Consider the following 21,300-nt stretch of genomic DNA (forward strand, 5'->3'; position numbering starts at 1 on the left):
GCGTTAGTCTTGGTTTGGTTTTATTTCTGCGATGGTTTTGCGCGTGGGTGTTTTAATTGTATTTTGTTTTTCGTTAAAAGCACTACATAAACCGAATCTAACACCTCATCGAATTGTTCTCGAGGTAAGAGGCAGGGATAACAATTACCCGGTGCAGTGTTCGTACACACACGAGGCAAGAAGCAACAAATCTTTGGTGTGATATTTGTGAGTAAAAGCCCACGAACAAAGATGAAATTATTGCTGCGGGTGCGCATTTGTGAGGGTTCCCACTCCGCGCTCAACTGTCCCGCCGCACAGAGAGGCTTTTTTTTTTTTCTTCCCCTTTTCTTTTTTAATGAGAAGTTACGAAAACTACCGCGGAAAGAGGGGCTCTAATTTTCCTCACAATTGTAGGAGATAATTTGATGGAAGCCCTGCGTGATGGAGAACACTGAATCGTCACGCGAAAATAGAAAGGGAACATAAAAAATTAATGTAAACGAGAAGCTCTTTCTCCACTGATTGAACTCTGAAATCTAAGCAGCTTTTATCTTGATCTAAGGATTAAATAATCATATATTATTTTTTCAGCATTAGCTACAAAGGTTTTCAGATTTGTACTGTCCAGAACAAAAACCAAACAAGCTCTATTCCCGAAAACCCTTTCCAAAACATTTAACTAAAAACATAATGACGAATTTCTTTCAGCGATGTTGCTGTACGAAAACTCCACAAAAATAAGGCTTTAATTTAAGACCCAGAAAAAGAAGCATTAAGTAATTTAAGTTAACACTTGTCCTGCTTATTAAATATCAATATTTTGGGAGCGTTACAAAACAAACTCCCTTCATTCGGCAGGGTCACACCATATCACGGGTCACATTAAGAAACTCTGCACGGAATCCTTTCCGGATTTTTATTTCCTCGGATTTAGATTTTCTTAACGGTATTGGCAAAAAAACAAAAGCGAAAGGAAAGCCCGAGACGCGGGCTTTGGGGCGCGCTGCCCCCAGCACGGGGAGATGGCGAGTACCGCTCCTCTCGTTTGCTTTGCTTCCGAAGAGGGAACGCAAGCGCGCAGCGCGGCCGGCCCGGCTCCCTCTGCCCGCGCCGCGAGTGCAGGCGCACGCCCGGCGCCCCCCGGCCGAGCCCGGTGCGCCTCGTGCCCGGAGCCTGCGGCGCTCCCGGGAGCCCCCGTCAGGGAGCGGGGCCGCCGCCGCGGGAGGGTCCCGCAGCCCTCGGGCCGCGGCTCGATCCGGGCTTCGGCGGGTGGGGGGCGCCGCCGATCCCTCGGGGCCGCTCCCCCGGGGCCGTCTCCGCCGCCGGGCCCTCCCGCGGGCAGCCCCGCCGCGACGGTGCGGGGCCGCCCCGCCGCGAAGGGCGGGCGGTGGCGGCGCGGTCCCCGCGCCCCGTCCCGCGTCCCTGCCGTGGCCGGCCGCGCCGCCGCCGCCCGCGGGACGGACCCGCGTCCCCGCCGGCGTCGGCAGCCCCCGAGGGACGGTGCCGCCGCCACCTGCCCGCGCCGGGCGGGGGACGCGCGCTGCTACCTACCCCGGGCAGGGCAGGAGCCAGGAGCCGCCGTCGGGCCGGAGCGGAGCCGGGAGCGGGGACCGGCAGCGGGGACCGGGGAGCGGCACGGCCGGGGCCCCGCTCCGCCGCGATCATCGGCGGCCGCGCTCGCTCGCTCTCCCCTCCGCCCCCAGCCCCGGCCCCGGCCCACGGGGGCGCGCCCCGGGCCCGCGCTGCCCGCGCCCGCGCTGCCGCTCGGCCGCCCCTGGGTGCGCGGAGCCCGCCCGCCCCGCGCCCCGGGCGCCGCCGCGCTTCGGGGGCCGCGGGGGCCCGGCGGGGCCAGGGCACTATTTGACGTCGAGGAGACGGATCACCGCGGCGCAGCGATACGGCGCGCACCAATGGAGTTCAAATGTCAGCAAGTTTGAGGAGGGGTGAGGCGCCGGGGGGTGTGTTCCTCCGCCGCGGCCCCTGCTCTAAACGGCGCGGCTCCTCGGGACGCCGCATGGCACATGGGCTGCGGAGCGCCGGGGAAGCCCCGCCGCCCCGCCCGGCCCCGCCGCGCCGCTCCGCCCGGCCCGGCCCCGGGAGGGCCCTCCGCCGAGGGCGTGGGGCACCGGCGAGCAGGTGACACCGCGGGCCGCCCTGCGCCGTGTGCGCGGCATGTGCGCGCCCGTGTAGCGCGGGCTGCCCTCATGGGCAGCGGCGCCGGCGGCTCTTCCCTCTGCCCCCCGTCTCTGGAAGCCCGGGCAGGAAACGCTCCTCATGTCTCCCAGATAAAAATAAAAGCGACTCCCTCCTCCCGGCCGCAGAGTGTCCCCGAGCTCGGCCAGACGCGGGGCTGAGCCGGCCCCGCCGCCCGGCAGCGCCTCTCCCCCGCCGGCCCGGAGCGCCGGGCAGCGCCGCCGCCCGCCCCATGGACATCGCAACAGGTCCCGAGTCCTTGGAAAGGTGCTTTACGCGGGGCCAGTCGGACTGCTCAAAGATGCTGGACGGTATTAAAATGGAAGACCACCCTCTGCGCTCGGGTCCGGCCACGTTAGGAGTGCTGCTGGGTGAGTTGCCGCTCGCTTCTCGGCTGCGCCAAAAGCGACCCCCGCGCTGCGCTCGGGGCCCGGCGGGGCTGCTGCGGGCTGCGGCGGGGCCCGGCCGGGCTGCTGCGGGCTGCGGCCGCCTCGCCCCGGGTGCCGGCGGGCGCCGATCTCTCCCACCGACGTTTGCGGGGCGCGGGCTCGGCGGCGGCCGTCCGGCTCGGTGCCGCCGAGCGGCGGGGTCGGCCGGGCTGCGGGGCCGGGGGCGCGGGGCCGGGCTCGGGGCGGGGGAGCGGGGCCGGGACAGGCTCTTCACGCCGCTGTGTGCCGTTCGCAGGGTCGGACTGCCAGCACCAGGCCGTCTGCGAGGGCTGCCAGCGGCCCATCTCGGACCGGTTTCTGATGCGGGTGAACGAGTCCTCCTGGCATGAGGAGTGCCTGCAGTGCGCGGCGTGTCAGCAAGCCCTCACCACCAGCTGCTACTTCCGGGACCGAAAGCTCTACTGCAAGCAGGACTACCAACAGTAAGAGCGCGGCGGGGCTCGGCGGGGCCCGGCGCGGTGCCGCCGCCGGCGGGGAAGCCCGGGCGGGGCGGCCCGGCCCGGCCCGGCGGCGCGCTGCGGGCTCGGAGCGTGTTTCCGAGCGGGCCGCCGCCCCGAGCCCGGCGGAGCGGGGAGACACCGCGCCGGGGCCGGCGGCTGCGCGGGTGGCGGCCCCGGCGAGCGGGGACCCCGGCGCCGGGCGGCAGCGGGCGAGACCGGAGGAACCGTGAGCCGTGGCGCCCGTCCCAGGCAGGGAGCTGCCCCCCCCGGGCCCCGCAGCGCCCGCACCCGCCGCCGACCGGGACCCCGCGGCGCCGTCGGAGGGGGGCGGCGGCCGGTCGGCCCGTTTCGCCTCGACGCGGCCCGCCGCGGCCGTCGCCGCCCCGCGGGGCCCTTCTGCCCGCGGCAAGCCCCTGCCCGCCGCCGCTGCCCGCAGCCCCGCAGCCGCGCCGGGAGCCTCGGGGAGCGGCCCGCGGCCGGCCCCGGGCGCTGACCCGCCGGCGGAGCGGGGCGGCCCGGCGGCGGGGGCTCGGCGGGGCCGTCGGTGCGCTGCCGCGGGCCCGAGCGCGGGGCCGCCGCCGCCCCGCCGAGCCGCCGTCGGGCGCGGAGGGTGCGCGGGCGGGCGCGGCAGAGCCGCGGGGACCGGAGCCGCGGCGGGAGGAGCCCGACGCTGGCTCCGTCCCTCCCGGGCCGGGCGCTGCCCGCCCGCGCTTTATTTTAGTTCGGCTTTATCCCCAAATGTCAGGCTTTGTCGGGAGGCGGCCCCCTGCCGCGCCGCGTCCCTGCGCGGAGACAGAGCCCCAGCCCGCGCCGGGGTTGTCCGCCCCTGCAGAAGCCCACTTCATGCTTGTCACCGAAATTGAGGATCCTTTTTGTGCCGGGAGGGGGGCGAACATGGGCACTTCAATCACTAGGACATAATATGGCTCTGCTAGAAGTCTGGCAACAAACAAAGAACAACAACTATTGGTTTGCATCAACTTTTGTCAGGCATTCAGCAGGCTTCCAGAAAGGCCTGAAGTGGCTTAGTGGCAACAATGTGCATTTCATAGCTACAGCATGAAAATCCATCTCCATGGAAACTGGTAGTAAATGCTAACATGACATGCTGAGTATAAATATTGTTGGGGTTATAACTCTTGTATAAATGGCCCAGATAAATGTCCCCCTGTTTAGGAATTACAACAAAACGCGTTATTTCACACCGCAGCCCTCACCAGCGGGCTGCCAGGGAGCCTTCCGCAGGCCCGGGGCACTTCACGTGAAAATAACCTGGAGCTTGCCTCTGCTGGGCCGCCGCAATCCTGCCCTCGCAGGGGCCGGGGCTCCGGCATTATCTGTATTTTCTCATACCCCTGTGTGGGGAGCACGTCCACGGACTTTGCCTTTTAGTTCCGCACAAAATAAAACGCCTCGTGGTAGCCATAGTTGCAGGTCGGTGAAACTCCTGCCTCTGCAGGTAGCACTGCCGTGGATACTTTTGTTAATTAGGAAGGAATTCAGAATAGTCTTTAGGCTGCCCAAGGAAAAAGCATTATCTGGCAGTGTAAATATTTATCTCGGTTAACACAAATGTACCCTCCGAGTCCCATCTTTAGTTTCTGTAAAATAAAGGTTTGTGCTTTGAGACTTAAAAGGCGAGATCGTAGGCTATCGCTTTGTGAAAACAAAAATACTTTTTTGACTGGAAATAGAAATGTCACCGCTTCAGAACTTTCCGTATTATCAAAGGTGTCCAATTGTATAGGGGGGAAATGGGGTAACCAGGCTGACGAGCAATAAAAAGATATCAACATGTTAGCCTTTGTTGAATCCCAGCACCTAGTGTGACATGACATGGTAACCTGCTGTGTGTGCCCCCAAGGACTGACAGCAGCAGCAGCTCGTGGAGAAGGGAGGGGAGACACGGTAAATCAAAATTTGTTTTCTCTGAAATTTTATTAGCCCGAAAGAGCAAACATGTGAAACTACACTGACGGTGTTTGTGTGCTCTCCCTGTCTGCTGCCTTTTAGACTCGGAGAAATATTCTTTTATGATAGCTGAAGGATAAAAATAGTTGTTCATACATGCAGGCAGTGCTCATGGGCTGTGCAATGCAGATGATCAGTATTATCAGTAGGAGCATGGAGGGAGGAGTGAAGCCACGAGCAAGTCGTGCGAGTCATCTCCCGCGTGCTGCTACAGCCGTCATCTGCGCTGTAACGTACCGGGATGTGAAATGCCTGTACGCTACGTGAGCGCGCTTCGGAGGAGCGAGATGGAGTGGTATCGGCACAGAGGAAGACTGGCATCAGTAAAATCAGAGGCTTTTTGTTATCCTGAGTCCTATTTACAGATCTCTGGGAAAAAAAAGCCACAACAGGGAGAATAAAGATTACTTAAATATCTTAGTTACTGAAATTTGTTTTAAATAGATTTTTCTGTACATAGTAATGTAATTTAAAGGTCAGATTTCTCCAGAACTCCCAGGACTATAATCAAGTGCTGTGTGTATATCTTTGGAAAACTGGTGTCTCGTCTTTCTAATGAAAGCAAGCTTCTGATGGGTCAGATATCAGACCTTAAACCTTTCACTGGGTCAGGAATGATTACTGCCCATCCTTGGATGGGGGCATTTCACGTTAGGGGGAAGGGTGAAAACATTTTTCTTTTTTCTTTTTTCTTTTTTCTTTTTTTTTTTTTTAAATAAAAATGTTGGCTGTTTGAAGCTACCCCTGTGCTTGGAATGTTAGAATAAATCCTGGGGGAGATGGATTAGAGTGGCCCAAGCACAGTTTGAAGTAGTCATAGGTGCCTGATAAGTGTAATTTATCATAAAAATATCATCGGTGCATCCGTGGGACCAGTGGGACAAGCTATGCATGTATTTTAGAACCTTTCTGTACAAGGGAGTCAACAAATTCTTTTGCACGAGTACATCCTGATCTTTTGATTTAATGCGAAGTACTTATTTTGCTAAAATCTATGATTTTTAAGGGTCACAGGTACATTTGATCACAAGGCTTTTAAGGGGGAAAAAACCCCAGAGCAGTACGATGGCACCAGGGAGGCTGCCTCTTGCAAGCCCAAGTCAAACAGAATCTCTTTGATTTTAATGAGAGCTGTGCCAAATTGCAGGATTGTTGCACATTTGGAACCTTACATTTACACACTTTTTTTTCTTTAAAAGAAGTTCTCTTTCTGACAAACTGAAACCTTCAGAATGAGTATTTTTCAAAAACAGGGGGTTTGCGGTAGTTATATTCCGGTTCATTGCTTAAATGAATTTATTTATTGTACCACTCATAACAGTGCTTCCTGCTATAAAACATTAATACTTACAAATATTACATTTCTTTCCCATTTGTATATTTTAATTTTTTTGTGATTGTGCTTTTCTGGTTTGTTTTTATCTCGCTGCTCAGCGTTACGTAATGATTTGCCCTAGTTATTGCTGATATTAAAAATAGATATGCTATGGAAAATAACCGTTTCAGGTTACATATTTCATATGTAAGAAATGCATATGATTTCTAGAAAGATCCATATTCCTGTTCTAGCTTTGGAAATAAGGGCTGTAAAAGAGGCCATTTGTGCAAGGGATAGGATAGCCAACAATCACAGTTGCTATTTCACAATTTTTCATTAATGCATTCAAAGTTTTGCTTGGGCTGGGAAAGAGAAATATTTAGATTTTTGTTAGATTCTTCAAGACATGGCAGGCATTGTTTTAGCATCACTATTGGATGCTATTAAAAAAGACTTACTGTATATTTCTGGTATGTCTCTATACTGTTCTTCATCTCTGAGTCCTTTCTTGTCAGCGACTGGGCTTATTTTTTGTGTACAATCAGCTCGGAGCAGCGTGTACCTCGCAGGAAGGAAAGAAAACGCTGCAAAGGCTCGTTGCTGCAGGGAAATGTTACCCTCTCCAGATTCTGGGAATTTTTTCACGAGTGTAACACTGAGGCTGATGTTTCCCAGTTCGGTTGCGTTTTATATTTGAAATAAGACAAAAGCTTCCTATTAGTAAATGTCTCTTATTTTTGTGAATGTTGTTTTCCTTCCAGAGAGCGTGAGCCTCTGTCTGTCGTGAGCACAGGCTGTGGAATGTAGGCAGGATCCGTGGTACAAGAGGTGACTTGAGCTCCCAGATTCTGCTACATGCAGAATGGGTAATAACTATTTGCTAACAGGAAGGTTTTATTTCTTCTCAGTTCTACCTTTTTTGTTTTTTTTTTTTTAACCGAGGAGCACCAGCCGTGTCGTTACGCTCGTCAGAGCGACCGTTCGTCATCTGAACTCGGCAGAATTGCGTAGGGCAGTGGTGTCCCCCTCCGTGTCGGTTCCCTCTCGTGTCAGACTGGCGCTGGTCCGTGTGCGTGTGTCATTAGGAAACAGCATAAAAACTGACTCAAACTTAGAGACGAGGAGTAGCCTAAGCACATGCCCAGGACATGGAGCAATAATTAAAGTTATGTCATCCACTAAAAATGCTTTTAAAAGTCGCTGAAATACTCTGGCATTTTTGCTGAAAATCCAGCCGGCCCCGCGCTATCAGACACATCAGCCCAATTAAAAATTCTCTGTACGATCAGGCTTGCGTAGCGCCTCGAAACCATTCCAAAAGCGGGACCGTTGAGGAAATGTAGCTGTTATTTCTGCCGATGACGTCAGCAGAGTAGCCGCGATCGGGCAGAGCCCCCGCAGGTCCCCCCTGTGTCAGCAGGAATTCATCTCTGCAGCGCGTGGGGAGGCTGCGGGGCAGATAATGGCACCGGCGCTGGAACAGCACTGGCCGGCGGGGCCAGCCACGAGCCCTGAGCTCGTCAGGAGTCAGGCGGAGTGAATGCTCGCGGGGATCTGGAACGGAACGTGTTTTGAGAATTTGGGGAGACATTTATGGTTTTCTGCTGCAATCACGGTAACCTTATTGGACAAAATAATTGCAATGGTAATACGTAATTTGCACCAATCCATGGTAGAAAATGATAGGGAGGATCTTTCTGCAACGTAGGCGATATGCAGTTAGATTAATAAGAGGATAATTTATAATGCTTAACTACTAACCTGAGAAAAAAATAACCAATAAATATGAAATACACTGCAAAAGTTTCTTCACTGAAATATGTAACAAATGGGAACATTTTGGATTCTGTTTAGAAATCATGACTATTATTTTTTGGCCTAAACTACTGAACCGGTTCGAAGGCATGCGTCACACCTTTTCAACTATCAATCGTCTGTCGTGATAAAATAGCTGGATTATAATGTCTCTCCTTATTTCAGTTGTAAATGCATACCCCTCTGGCTTGCCTCCGTTGTGGGGCAGCCTATAAAGCGTGCTACATCTTAAAATGCTTAATACTCTGGTGAGCTTGAAGGGTGGGCGCATGTTTAGTAATAACTAGAGGCTGCTTAATTCAGTCAGATAGTTGGGAAGAAATATTCAGGAGGAAAAGGAGTAAGCTTTTCATAACACAGCTGTAATTTTTATTTTTCATTCCAGACAAAATTTAAATTTGTACTAAATCCGCTACTTCTTGCTGTAATGGGAAGTGATTTCATTTGATTTCGTATCTCCTTCTCCTGGAACGAAGAGCGCAGCAGATACAGGCAATTACTGGAGGAGAGCTCGAGCTCCCTACATGCTCGGTGTGCAAGTCAGTGGGAGGTTTCCGTGCACGAGAGAAGCGGACGGGGCCTCCCTGGACGTGCGGAAACGCAGGCTGGAAGCCACCGCGCGGCTGCCCCGCGCCGGGGAGCGAGGGGGGTGCGCGCGTGGGCGCACAGACACGCGCGGGCGCCCCCCGCCCCGCACGCGGGCGCCTGCTGACGTGCTCGGTGGGGTGATCTGGGGGGAAAGCGAGGGGTTAGCAAAACACGTCATGTTTCTTATCATGGCTAGGCTAAGAGCAGGCAAGTGCGTTTTACGTCTGCCTGGCTTGCACACCTCTCCTCGTGCTGGTCGGTTCTTGTGGCGGTTCTGGAAGAATGTGGTGTGTAAATACAATAGTAATATTTCGTGATAATATCAGAGAGGGATTTTCTACTGCTTGGGCTGGCTTGGACCATGTTAGGAGTTGCATAAAATGCAGATTCACAAAAAGGCTGTGGATTTTAAGCCCCTGCGAGGTGGAAAATGACCGTTACAGTATCCTCTGTGGAGGGTGTGCTAGGTCAAGCGACGTACTTGCAGAAAAAAACAGGCATAAATGCTTCTCTTTGCCTACAGTTTTTTTGCCCGCATGATATGTCATGTCACTGCTTAAGTGAGGTAAGAAAACAAGCAAGTAAACAAATAAAACTGCGAAGTGAATGGTCCAGTAACCTCCAGTAAAGGTAAACAAACCGGGTATAGCTCTTGGATGGTTTAGTGTGGCAGAAAGGGTTTTTTGGCATGATTTGGCGATGATTGCATTACTCACGAGGCAAAGATTGACTCATAATGAAATGACAGCTTCTTGTTCGTTACAAAATATAAAAACTCCACATTTGTTCTGAAACAAAGAATAAGGTTAGTTATAAGTAACAATGTGACGTGAACCTTGACAGCTGAGTCTCTAGCAGCCAAATAATGAAATTAGAGGAGTTACTTCGGGTCTAGATGGGTGCAGTTACGAGCAGAAATTTCCTTTAAGTGAATTGGAATAAATATATCAAGTGGGCAGGGAAAGATTATCGAATATACACCTTGCAGGCTATGTAACTCTGCTGTGCTACATCTAAAGCTATGTATTAAAACTGATTTTTGTTTGATAAAAAAGCATTAGAATTTTTCTTTTTAGGAAGCAGAGGTGTTTTCTGAGTTAAGAAATTTTTAAAAATGTAACAGGGAGATAAGGTTATTCTGCAGCAGTGGGAGCTTTAACAGCACTGGTACAGTTAGGGAAGGAGACACCACTTTTCTCCATTAGTAACTAGGTAAAAAACCAAAAGTGAACAATTTCATATATAATTTAAAATAGTTGTTGAAAGTAAAGCTAGAGTTCTGAGTTTAAGAATAGAGACCGTCAGAGAGAAAAAAATGACAATACTTGTAAGGTAAAATGAGCTGACTTTTAGTTTTAAAGGTAATGCTCTGTGGTGTTTGTAACGTGCATGCTAACATAGATCTAAATCTTGCATGCCTTGCTCAGGCAAATTATTCACTGTTTCTAGATGTCTCTTTAAATGCACCATAACATTGAAGCAGAAGTTTGACTGTTTTTTTCTTTTTTTGTTGTTTTTTTTTTAATGCTGACCTTACTTTACGTTCCTGGACTTGCTTCAGCTAGACTGATATTCCTCAGATGAAATAGTGTCTTACTCTTGTTTTACTTTTTGGTATGTCTGCAGTTGCTTTGAACATACCTTGGCAAACTTGTCCAGTCGCTGTGACTAATGCAGTCCCCGGGAGCAGAGCCGTGCTCAGCGGGTGCTGCGAACAGCGAGGGTGAGTTACTGCGGTGAGAGGGGTGGACAGGGACTTCTGTTCCCCGGGCCTGGGCAGGCTCTTCTCAGAACAGCCATTTTGCAAAATAGGCTCTGGTTGTTACCAAACAAATCACTGGTAACAAATATTTTCTCCTTTTATATGACCAACACATACACAGAATGCGTGTGTTGCTGTTGCCCCTTATTGGACGCTAAATATACCTTATAAGTGGGAAGCACCATGTGCAGTATATTATGCAGTTTTAATGCAGATTATGTAGAAGGAAAACCCTTAAAATGAAGAATCTTGCATGCAACATTAAGCATCCGCTGTCTCGAGAAGGTAAAACGTTCAGATCAGTATTACCAGAGGGACCCGGGATCTGCTACAGCAGCTTTTGCGGCCGCGATGGAAACCTGGCAGCCCAGCTAAACCCACCTGCGCGCTTCTCATCGCGATGCTCATACAGAGCTGGGGCATTTTACTCACCGTTCAAAAACTATTTGCCTGTGGGCAACTGAACAAGTAGACAGTTGCGAGGTTGTGTTACCGTAAAGGAATCATTAATATGATTAATTCCAGTTTGTTATTTTGTTGGTTTTGAAATTTTACAGCGATCTTCTTTGTAGGTACAGCAGAACTGCTACGGCACAATTGGATTAAATGCCCTTAATATCGACATAAACAAGGAACGACGTATTTCTTGGGAACTTTATAAGGGTTTATGCTGTGGTGCTCCTGTAACAAGCTGATACATCTACAGGGAACACTTGTCGTGGAGGTCATTTGCTTGGCTTCCAAAACGCAATATTTTTTTTTTTAATATGCACAAAATTTTCCTTTGCAAATGTTGACATGAACTTGTGAACATGCAATTCCCATTGACTTCAATGAGAGCCACCCTCGCTCATCAAAGGATAGAATTTGGCTCCTGATTTTACTGCAATCAGTGTCTTATTTATAATGTACAAGAGTGCATGTGCACTCTCCCAGTAAGAGCTAATGGAATTTATGTGCACATGCTGAGGCCCAAATCCTCCTGGTAGCTGTTAGGAAGTTTACTTTCATGCGTTTGCTCCTTCGTGTAACCTGCATCACCATTCACTGATTACAAAAAACAAACCTAAAAAAGAACGGTAGTCTACACCAGTAATATTTTTTGCAGTTATTACTTTTATTATAGGTTATTATTGTGATAGGAAGCGAGCAAATTTGAATTTGCAGAAGAAATTATTAATATTGTATTACAGCATTTCTGATTACAGCCAGTGGTTACTCGTCGTTCTGACTGACAGAAACATCGTTGCTTCTTACAGTAGTTTCTCCTCCCAAACTGAGCACTGGCGCATTCCTCGCGTGTCAGTGCGAAAGCACGTTTGTTCCAGACCGTGGACGTGGACGGTGTGACTGGGGATGGCGTTTGCTCCCCGGAGCTGGGGCTCGGCCGAGCGCTGGGCACCGCTGCCTGCCGCAGCTGGAGCTGGGGTCACTGGGAGCTCCGCGGGACGGGGCCCTTGGGCTGCAGCACGATACCTGCCAAAACTCATCAGTGGGAAAGGTTACAGTTCTCATTAACATCCACTCCACAGAACAGTTGTTCTCAGCCGGTGGGATCCTATCCTTTGACATAATCAGCTTGCCTACAGCAAGCATTTTGTCACCTGATAGAGCCATTCAAGCAGCTTCTCTGGTTTCCCATTTTCTCTCTTATGTCACAACTTTAATCCAGTTTTATGGCGGGGAGGATGCGGGTGTGCTTGCTGAGGTTTCTTTTGATAATGCATGTGAAGTAAGTATTTAATTCTGTATTGTGCAAAGAGATTTATTAGTAGATCACAATAAAGCGCTGTAGTAAATCATGAAACTAAGACAAAAAATGCAAACCAAAACACTGAAATGACCGCAGAAGAGGTGAGCTACCTTTGGTTAGGGGGAAGCTTTGGTACAAGGTCCAGCTGTACGTGGCAGGCTGGTGGCCCCAGCGCTATTCATAAATATTCAGGATCTTCTGCAGACATTTCTTTGTAGTTGATGATCTGTGCTAAGCCATCTCTAGTGCAGTGGCTCTTCAGCTATTTACTGTGGTGGTGCTGTGTCCTCGGTTCTGAGGTAGGTCTTGGCCGGGGGCAGGCCGGTCTGCCCAGCTCGTCAGCCTCGCCGTGAGCTTTTCAGATGGTCAGGGCCACGGGAGAGGTACCCGGTGCTGCAGGGAGCTGCCGGAGGTGATGAGCAGGGGGGAGCGAGGGTCTGCTGGAGCTGGCCGGGCACACAGCCCCGTTTCCACCTCGGTTACCTCTTCCAGCAGCTGGGGATCTAGGTTACCTGCTCCATCCTCCCTGTGAGTCAAATGGCGCGTTCAGGACGTTGGAGCTCTGCGGGCGCTGCTCGTGAGCTCACGCGGGTCAAAAGCCCCGGGCCGGCTCTTCCCGGCTGCGGTGTGTGAGCAGGAGCTGGCGTGTGGCCGGTCAGCTGGGCTTCCCTGCGTGACTGGGATGGGATCACACGGCTTACCTGTTCGGGTGGGTCTGCCTGCGCATCGAGAGGTTTGTGTTTCTGACTTCCAGGAGAGGAAGGGCTGATCCTCCCTCCTCATCCCCCCCCCGCCATTAGTAAGCGTGGTTTGCAGACCGAGTATCCACTCCATGAAGGTTTGTATGTACATGCAGGCTTGAGTCAGTACCTAACTGTTATAATTTTAGAGAGCAATCTTCAGATTACTGATGCGTGCAGCGGGCTGCGAGTGCTCGCGGAGGTTGGCAACACATTCCTCCTGCAGCAGTCACCAGCGCCGGGAGCGCTGCCTGCGTGGAGGGGCTGACGCTGCCAGTTCGTGGGCCCCGTCGGGGGCCTGAGCCGGCAAATCCCCGCTCCCAGGGCTCCCATGAGTAATGCCATAGAAGCCAATTGCCCTGGCATGCACTGGCTTGCAGTGTCATGCAAGGTCAGTTTACTTACCTGACAGCAAGTGTCTAGAGAGAACTCAGTGGAGCCACTCACGGAAGTTTTTGGGGATGGGGCTCTTCACAGGCAAAACCCACCCTAAAGAGAAGTCACAGTTTAACATTTTGAGCTGTCTTCTCAGTTGGATCTTGGCATGGGCTTCTTCTGATGGCAAGGAAAGTTTCACATGTGCAGCGTAACCCTGTGGGTCAGCTCCCACTCACACTAGGGTTGATGAGGAAAGTGTGGTGGGGCCCCCTATGAATGTTAGTACCAGCAGTGAGGCTTTAGAAATCCCTTCACTAAGCATGCTGACAGAGCCAAGCATGTGCTCCTCACCCCACTGGTGGCTCTGTGGTCCTCTGCAAGCCACTTGGCTTATGGCTGCACTGGGGAAATGCAAATATTGTATTTTGAGCGCTTCCCAGTCACCTTCTGATCATTAATAATTACAGTCCAGAGTGAGAAGGGAAGAGGGAAGAGAGAGAAAGAAAGGGACAGTGAGCAAGACCTACCTCTCTGCAGAGGTCAGCGCAGCGCCAGTCTGCCCTAAGCCCTAGTGATCGAGTTTTGCATATTGTGTGCAGCTCTCTTGAAATATTAAGAGAAAACATTTTCTGAAGCAGTTCTATTGATATTAATTTTACTGCGTGTCAGTCTGGTTTTTATTTCGTGCAAACAATCACACAGACTCAGCATCTCTACTTCGTAACAGTGGCAGAGGTGATGAAGGAAGGCTCAGTGAAATTCGGGGGACCGAAGCCGTACAGAGGAAGCCCCCCCAGGCTATCCTGCCAGCAGGATTTGCATTTGCACCTGAGAAGGGATAAGTGCAGAGGCTCCAGGATTGCTGTCCGCCCTGCAGGTGAGGGTGCAGACCCTGTGGCGGCGGGCAGCGGGGAACGCGATACCACCGCGCACTGGCGGGGCTCAGGGGCAGCTGCTGTCAGACGTCCCCAGCACGCTGCGGTGAGAGGACTGGAGTGATGCTGCGTGCGCCTGTGGAGCTCAGGTTCAACGCCCGGTGCAGCCCGTCCGCCTGACAGGGTCCCGGCCCCGGCGGCGAGGTGGCAGCTCTTGGCTCTGCCACTGCCGTAGCGCCCTTTTCCAGCTCTCCGCTGCGGAAAGGAGAGGGTGGGAGCACAGGTGGCAGCACCTGCTCTGCTCTCGCTGCGCGCAGGCGTGTGCGTCTGCTGGAGGCTCGCGTCGTGCTGCCCACCGTCAGGCAGATGCTGCCACGTGCCCGCAGGCTCCAGCTTGGCGAGGGTCTGCCCTGCCATCGGAGGAGCCCAGCCGTGGCCCACCGGTGCCGAGAGCTGGCTGGGAAGCCTTGCTGCAGGGCTGGTGCTTCTGCCCGCCCAGGGCTGGGGGAGGCAGTACCAGCAGCACCAGCCTGGGTTTCATAGCCTGATTCTCCCTGAGGTCTGGGGAAGAAAAGCTCCTGTGTTCTGGGCATCGCTTTGCCCCCGGGGGTGATGCTGCTCTTCTAATGATTCCCTTTCTTGTCGGCCAAACATGCTGAAGCTTTGCAGTAGCTGGATACTTTCTCACTTCTATTTACTTACACACACACACGACAAATTATTTACTTCATTACTTCATTTACCAACGTCATCCCAAGCTGCAAGGAAGCTGTCCGCACATCTTCCCTGTGCGAGCCGCGAATGGGTGACAGCGACAGTGCTGTAGCCACGCGCTGTTTGTGCTCATTGCGGCATTTGCATGAGCACCGATGCTCGCAGCAGATACTGGTGTCCTGCATGCCTTCGGTGTGTGTGTGTGTAAAAAGAAAAGCAACGCTCTGGTTTGTTACAGATGGGACACGGCAATGGGAGAACTTGTACAAAAAACAGGTTACTGTTAACAGCAATATATGAAATGTTGCAAAAGTACAAATGGAGTAAAACTATTTGAGGGAATAAATGGCATGCGAAATGTTGCAGTGATACTGTCTCTACTTGGTATCGTTGGTTTGAACCTGCCAGGCTTGGTGGTTGGAGCTGCAACAAAAAAGTGATTCAGCTGATGGGAGTAGAAAGCGTTACAACCGACAGCTACTTCGTTAATGGAGGAACAGGCAGAATCCCGCTGCTGGGGGGATCCCCCACTGCAGCCACTGCACCCTGGTTGCTCCTGGCTGTCACAGCCCTGCACGGAGCAGGCAGAGTTGGCATTTCAGCAGCAGCTTTCCATCATGTCCTGCGCCGGGGGGTGCGGGGGCACGCGTGGCCTTTGCGGGGTCCCTGAGCTCCTGGCTGGGTGTCCCGAGCCGGAGGGAGCAGGCAGTGCTCTGGGGGTGTGTAGCTCCTACTAGCTTCGTCCTTAGAGTCATGCTGCCTCGGCCTCGCTACCCATGCCTGGGCCAGTTCCCCAGCATGGTTTTGTGGGTGTGGAATAAATTAGCCTTGATGGCGCCTGCATTAATTTTATGTGGGAGAATCCCCAGAGATTCCAGGGCAATTACAGGGAGAGCAGCCTTGCCCAGTGTGGCATCCTCCCCATCCAGCCGCCGATCCCCGCGGAGATGGGAGGACGCAGCGAAGCAGCGCCGGCACTCCGGCAGTGCCCGCTCCCCGCAGCCGCCCGCCCACCCGCAGCATCCCCCACGGCAGACGCCAGAGCAGGGTGGTCCACGGCCCCGGGAGCGACTGCGCTCCACGGCTGGCCCGGGGCGATGGGACTGAGCGGAGTGGGGTGTGCTGTGCTGATCTATGCCTTACAGAAAGGTTGGAAAACAAGCCCAAGGCAAGCAAGCTGTCTTCATTTCGTACATGTCCTATGAATATTGGTTGTCTAGCATAATTGAAGCCTGTTCCATTTGTGGCTTTTTTCTTACTTAAAAATTCAGCTCATATTTTGGCAGGGTTTTGTCTGAGAGCGTAGCGGATACATTCAATGACAAGAGCTATAACATTCAATTTGTTGGACGCCACAATTAAACCTCAGCATTTTCACCCAGCCATCTGAAAGCCAATTGCGAGTTGTCACTCAAGCAAGAATACATACAAACAAGGGCAGTACATAGCCCCGGATCCTAACAATGTGATTTTCATCGCCTTACCAGTCTTTGGGGAGTCTTCAGCTTCCATCTGGAAGTACCTTCAACCCTTTCCAGCTAAGGATCTTGAAATAGCTAGAACGGAGAGAAAACCAAAATTACATGGAGTTTATTGCCGTTTCAGAAGGAAAAAAAGTGTTTGAAAAAGTTTATTCAGGAAGCCAGGGGAAGTTAAGTGGGAGACATTTGCCATTTCATCAGTCTGTTGGTGATAGCCATTCATGTCATAAATGGCTTGTGTCATTTGATGCCAGAAATAACACAATTTTCCTCCCCAAAGGCCTATAGGGGTTTTTTTGCAATAAATGTTTATTTGTTAATAATATACTTTAAACAGCCCAGTCTTGACCTCAAGTCTCCAAAAGAATCCATCTTCTCTCTGAAAAATCCTACGAAGTTTGTGTAATTTTTTCTGGGAAGGTGTAATTGATGGCGCAGTGAAGGGTAGTGTGTTTGCTTTAACTACTGCAGCTGCGTGGATTAACTGTTTATAAGGGCCTACTGTGCTTTGAATGGCTACTTTCTTAGATTTCAAGCTTTAGTTGACAGCACTTCCTAATGGCGTCTTGGATTTGCTTAAGTTCGATCAGTAAAAATAAATTCCTGCCCTTAGCTCACCCATTGTTCTTTCCTCGTCGCTGCTTTGAAGGCTTCTGCTCAGTCACTTGTAGGAGTTCAGTTCCATCAGCCTGTGCCGTGAGACGTTCCCAGCGGAGGCGGCCGGGACAGCTACCTGGGCGTGCTGAGCGGGCGGCGGATCTTGCTCCACGGCTCACGCTGATTTCAGAAGAAACGTACGAGACATTTGGGTGCGCAGCAAATAGTTTGTACACAAGTACTTTTGACAGGCTTTCTTGGTTTAGTAACTGGAGTCTCTAGAGTCCAACCCAGAACTGGCAGGTATGAAATACGTATGATTAAATATTTGAAAATGTAATAAAGGATTTTGTAAACGTGCATAATGTAGAAACTGTTGTTTTGAGAGAAAACAGTAAGTCGGGTAATTAATTTATAATATGTTGCACTGTTTTGATATTGCCTTCCCAAAAGCTGGAGTTAGATTTCCACTGGCAAAGCGGTTGTGGAATGCCAGTGACATGTGATCAGCGGCCCGGTAATGTAACAATTGTCTTTTCACTAAATCACCAACTACCACTGATTTAACCAATGTTAAGTCACATTTTTCAGCTGCTTTTGTTCTGCCACCAACCCCTCTGATCCTTCTCTCTTACGATTTTTCATCTGTACTTCTACTAAAAAAGCAAAGTATTAAGACATTTGTCAGAATTTTTTTTGTTAGTCCTTCAATGAAAACGTGGTTTTCTTGAAGAACTCTGGAGGACTTATTTTCTTTAAGATCATCTGAGTTACGGGAGAGAATTACACATTTAATTTCTGAAAGCATTTCAGCTTAAAGTGCTAGTTCTCAGTCAGGCAGGCACTTGGATAAAATTAGGAACAGTATGTGTAAAATGAATGGAATTCTTTTTTTTCTTTAAACGTTTCACATTTCTGGAGCTAAATTGTTTGGATAGTGTGCACACTCCGGTACTTTGTGTAAAACTTATTTTAGTGGGACTTCGTGGCGCTAAATGGCACTAGTCGTTTGCTAAGAAAATGTCTGTAGTTTATTAATTGTGGCAATTATATGATGCTCTAAAAACATGTATTTTGAGAAGCGTACCTTCTAGCTTGGGCTGTGATCCTGCACATTAATAAGGTGGTTGATTTTACTCAGTCTCTTCAGTAGCTGTTTACAAGGTAAGGTTACATGCACAGCTAGGTGAAGAACTGGGGGCCTCAGGGTAACTAAACTGCACGGCTAGTGCTCATTTACTTCCCAGGGGCATTTTCTGGGGGAATCTGGGCCACAGTAACCTGAGCAGCTCCCCTCGTCTGTGCTGGCAAAGGCTCGGCTAATCTTTGTGTCCATTTTGGGTTTTGCAGGACACGCTTCTTGACCTTCAGTTTAGACTTTGTTGGATCAGTCCTGCTAAAGCGAGATCACATCCAAGCTCTCCTTCCCAAACTGAAAATATTTGGAAAACAGCTTTAAAACTTTGCACGGCTTCCTGATATTCTGCTGCTTCTGGCACTGCTGGGTAGTTCGAGCCAGACCAAATCGTGCCGCTGCCGCTCAGCGGCGCTGACCCCCCCCCCGCCCCCGGCTGCGGGCAGAGCTGCCCACGGCGCCCGGGCGTGCGGAGAGAGTGACCGCCTGGCGGCGACGGCCACGGGGGCAGCTCGTCCTCCCGTTGCCGGCCTTGTCGTTCCTGAGCGCCCGACTGCAGACGCGCACGCCAGGCGGCGCGGGGCGCAGGCGTGCACGTGCGAGGGAGCACCCGTGCCGTACAGCAACGCGTGCAACATGACGGCGGGCAGCACGACGGCCTCCGTTGGCTCCGGGTGGTGGCTGGGGCGTCTTGGGAAGGTTGGGGGCCCGCAGGTGAGGTGCGAGTCCCGTTTGCCCGGGCGCCGCGCTCGGTGTGGCTGGGGCAGGTGCATGCGTGTAGGCTGCTCGTGCCGCAGCCGCGCGGCCACGCGGGTCTCTGGCTGCAGGGCGCCCAGCGACGGCGGCGGTGGGCCACCTCCTCCGCACCAGGGTCTTCTGGTCGCACAGCGTCCCGTCCTTCCCCTCTCTCCCCAGATGAGAGTACTGCGCAGACCCCACGTGTGACCTCTCAGGCCTCGCGCTCGGCGTGGGAGAGCTTCCCTGCTGCCAGGGCTCCTCCGGCCGCCCTGGCCTGCGTGACACGGGCTGGGTCCTGACCTGCTCCGGGCCGAGCCCACGCGTAGCGCGCAGGTCCCGGGCACCGCAGAAGGGGACGCAGACGCTGACGCTCCCGACTCGCCCCTCTGGGCTCCGGGGAAGTTTCTCCTCATCCTTTGCCGGCGGTGTGCGGTGATTCATGCTGTCAGCATCAGCTGCCTATTTGTGAAACCAAAAAGAAACAACCTGAAATTGGCCAAAACAGTCACATTACTAAGGCCAATATGGATTTGCTCCTGTAAGAGGATATTAAAAGTCTCCCTTTGTTTGTTGCAGAGAGACTGAGCTTTGGCATTTTTTAGCCTCTTTGTCAGCGTACTTCGGTATTAAAGCAACTGACATAACATTTAACTTTATCCTTGCGCATGAGCACTCCTGCTAATTAATTCAGTAACTCTTTTGACCCTCTGTTTAAAAGATCTCAACTGATGCTGTTTCTGCACAGCCGCTGCCATCCTTCAGGATCTGTAGCCATTCATGTATTATGAGCACGGCTGCCGGGTAGATGGCTCGCATCTTCGTGCCGTTATATTCTTGTAATAGCTAACATTAACAAAGTTAAATGGACAAATGAACAAAAGAAAGAGAAGAAAGCAAAGGAGCAATTAAATGTAACTTTTCATCGTGAAAAGGATTTCACTGGTTTATCTTCTAATAAGATTATGTCACCGACACAAGTACCTAGGAGCCCTTGATTGACAGCCTCCTGTACTTTTATCAGGCAGTGTGACACTAAACCTCAGGGCCTTTTGTCCGATAGAGTGAGCTCACGGAAACTTGCCATCCTAATCCCCTTATTCATGTCAAGCACAGAAAAGAAGTCCTGATCAGATGGCACCTTACAACAGTGTCACCTCCACCCCCTCGTCGCTGGGTGGACATGGGACATCTCCCGCTTTGTTCGCTGTCTGCGCTTTGCTCTGTCAGAGCAGAGCTGCTGCCTGCTGCATTACACAGCCCTGCTCCCGGCTCACAGCCCTGCTCCCGGCTCCTGCGAGCTGGGGCTATTGCACGGGCTCCACTGACGGTGCCTTGCGCTGCCCTGCGCGGCGGGCGCGGCGGTCCTGCCGCCGGCCGGGGGAAGCTGCGTACGTGGTGCAGAATCCCAGGGGGATGGTAGGAGGATTCACAGGCTACCTTTCTTTTGTTTGGATCTTCATTTTATTTCTCTAAAGAAAGCAAGGCCTTTAAATGAAGTGCTTCCTTCTGCGTCGTGTGGGTAAGGCCCTGTAGCGAAACGTATCACTAAGCGTCTTCAAAACTTCCATCCAGAAAAAGAACTAAAAAGCCCTATCTTTTCAGAAGCACAGGATCAACACGAAGTGCAAAACGTTCTTGTTGCTCAGTGGTAGTTGTGATTGGGTGTAATACTTCCCGAAGCTCAGAACAGAGTTTTCTGTCCTCCTCAAAGCGTGAGTACCTACAGAATTCACTCCCAAGTGTCGCAGAAGTCAGCAATTCATCCCAGTCGCTGGTATTATAAGTTTCATAGCTCCGGCCCTTTCTTAGTTGTAGGAATTCCTTTGTGCGTATCCCTGCGGTAACCTATTTCAACTAGCGGTTCCCTGTGGTGCTTTATTTACTTGTCCAACTGTTTGGAAGTCTGTTAGTCTAAAGATCAGATGCTCTGAAACAAATCTTATTACTTTAACCAGCTCTGCAAATTCTTCTTTCTCCATTTTTATTGACTTCTCTTCAGCTAGAACTAATACACATGCAGCAGGTGGGCAAGTATGTCTCTCAAAGTTTAGCCTCTCAGATTTAACATGAGAAACTATAAATCTTTTTGTTTTCCTTGGAAAATGTGGGAAACCACAGGTATTTGAAGAGTTGCCTCCTCGGTGGATTTGTGAAGTTTATACTGGTTGCTGTAATTTTTGAAACAGAAGTCTGGGAAATTTTAAGAGAATGCTGCATTCTGGGGGATGGACTAATTATATTTTTCTCGTGTTAAGTATTTTTTCAAGCTGTAATCAAAAGCAAGGGAATGGGAAAGTTTTAAGATTTTTTTCCTTTCATCCAGCCTGGCACTACTGGTAGAGATACTGCATAAAGCCTCCTTCAACTAATC

The 21,300-nt window shown here is 51.6% G+C and overlaps 1 protein-coding gene across 1 annotated transcript in view; it reads left to right on the forward strand.

Annotated features, from left to right (window-relative positions):
* Window positions 1-2,026: 2,026 nt before the first annotated feature.
* LMX1B (LIM homeobox transcription factor 1 beta) overlaps window positions 2,027-21,300 on the forward strand; it is a 104,007-nt gene continuing 84,733 nt past the window's right edge. Inside the window, exons 1-2 of the mRNA XM_075112089.1 lie at window positions 2,027-2,546; window positions 2,860-3,046. Of these exons, the coding sequence (XP_074968190.1) occupies window positions 2,408-2,546; window positions 2,860-3,046 (326 nt within the window). The 5' untranslated portion in view covers window positions 2,027-2,407. The remainder of the gene's footprint in view (window positions 2,547-2,859; window positions 3,047-21,300) is intronic.

The sequence above is a fragment of the Phalacrocorax aristotelis genome, chromosome 17 (genome assembly GCF_949628215.1).
Source record: "Phalacrocorax aristotelis chromosome 17, bGulAri2.1, whole genome shotgun sequence".
NCBI lineage: Eukaryota > Metazoa > Chordata > Aves > Suliformes > Phalacrocoracidae > Phalacrocorax > Phalacrocorax aristotelis.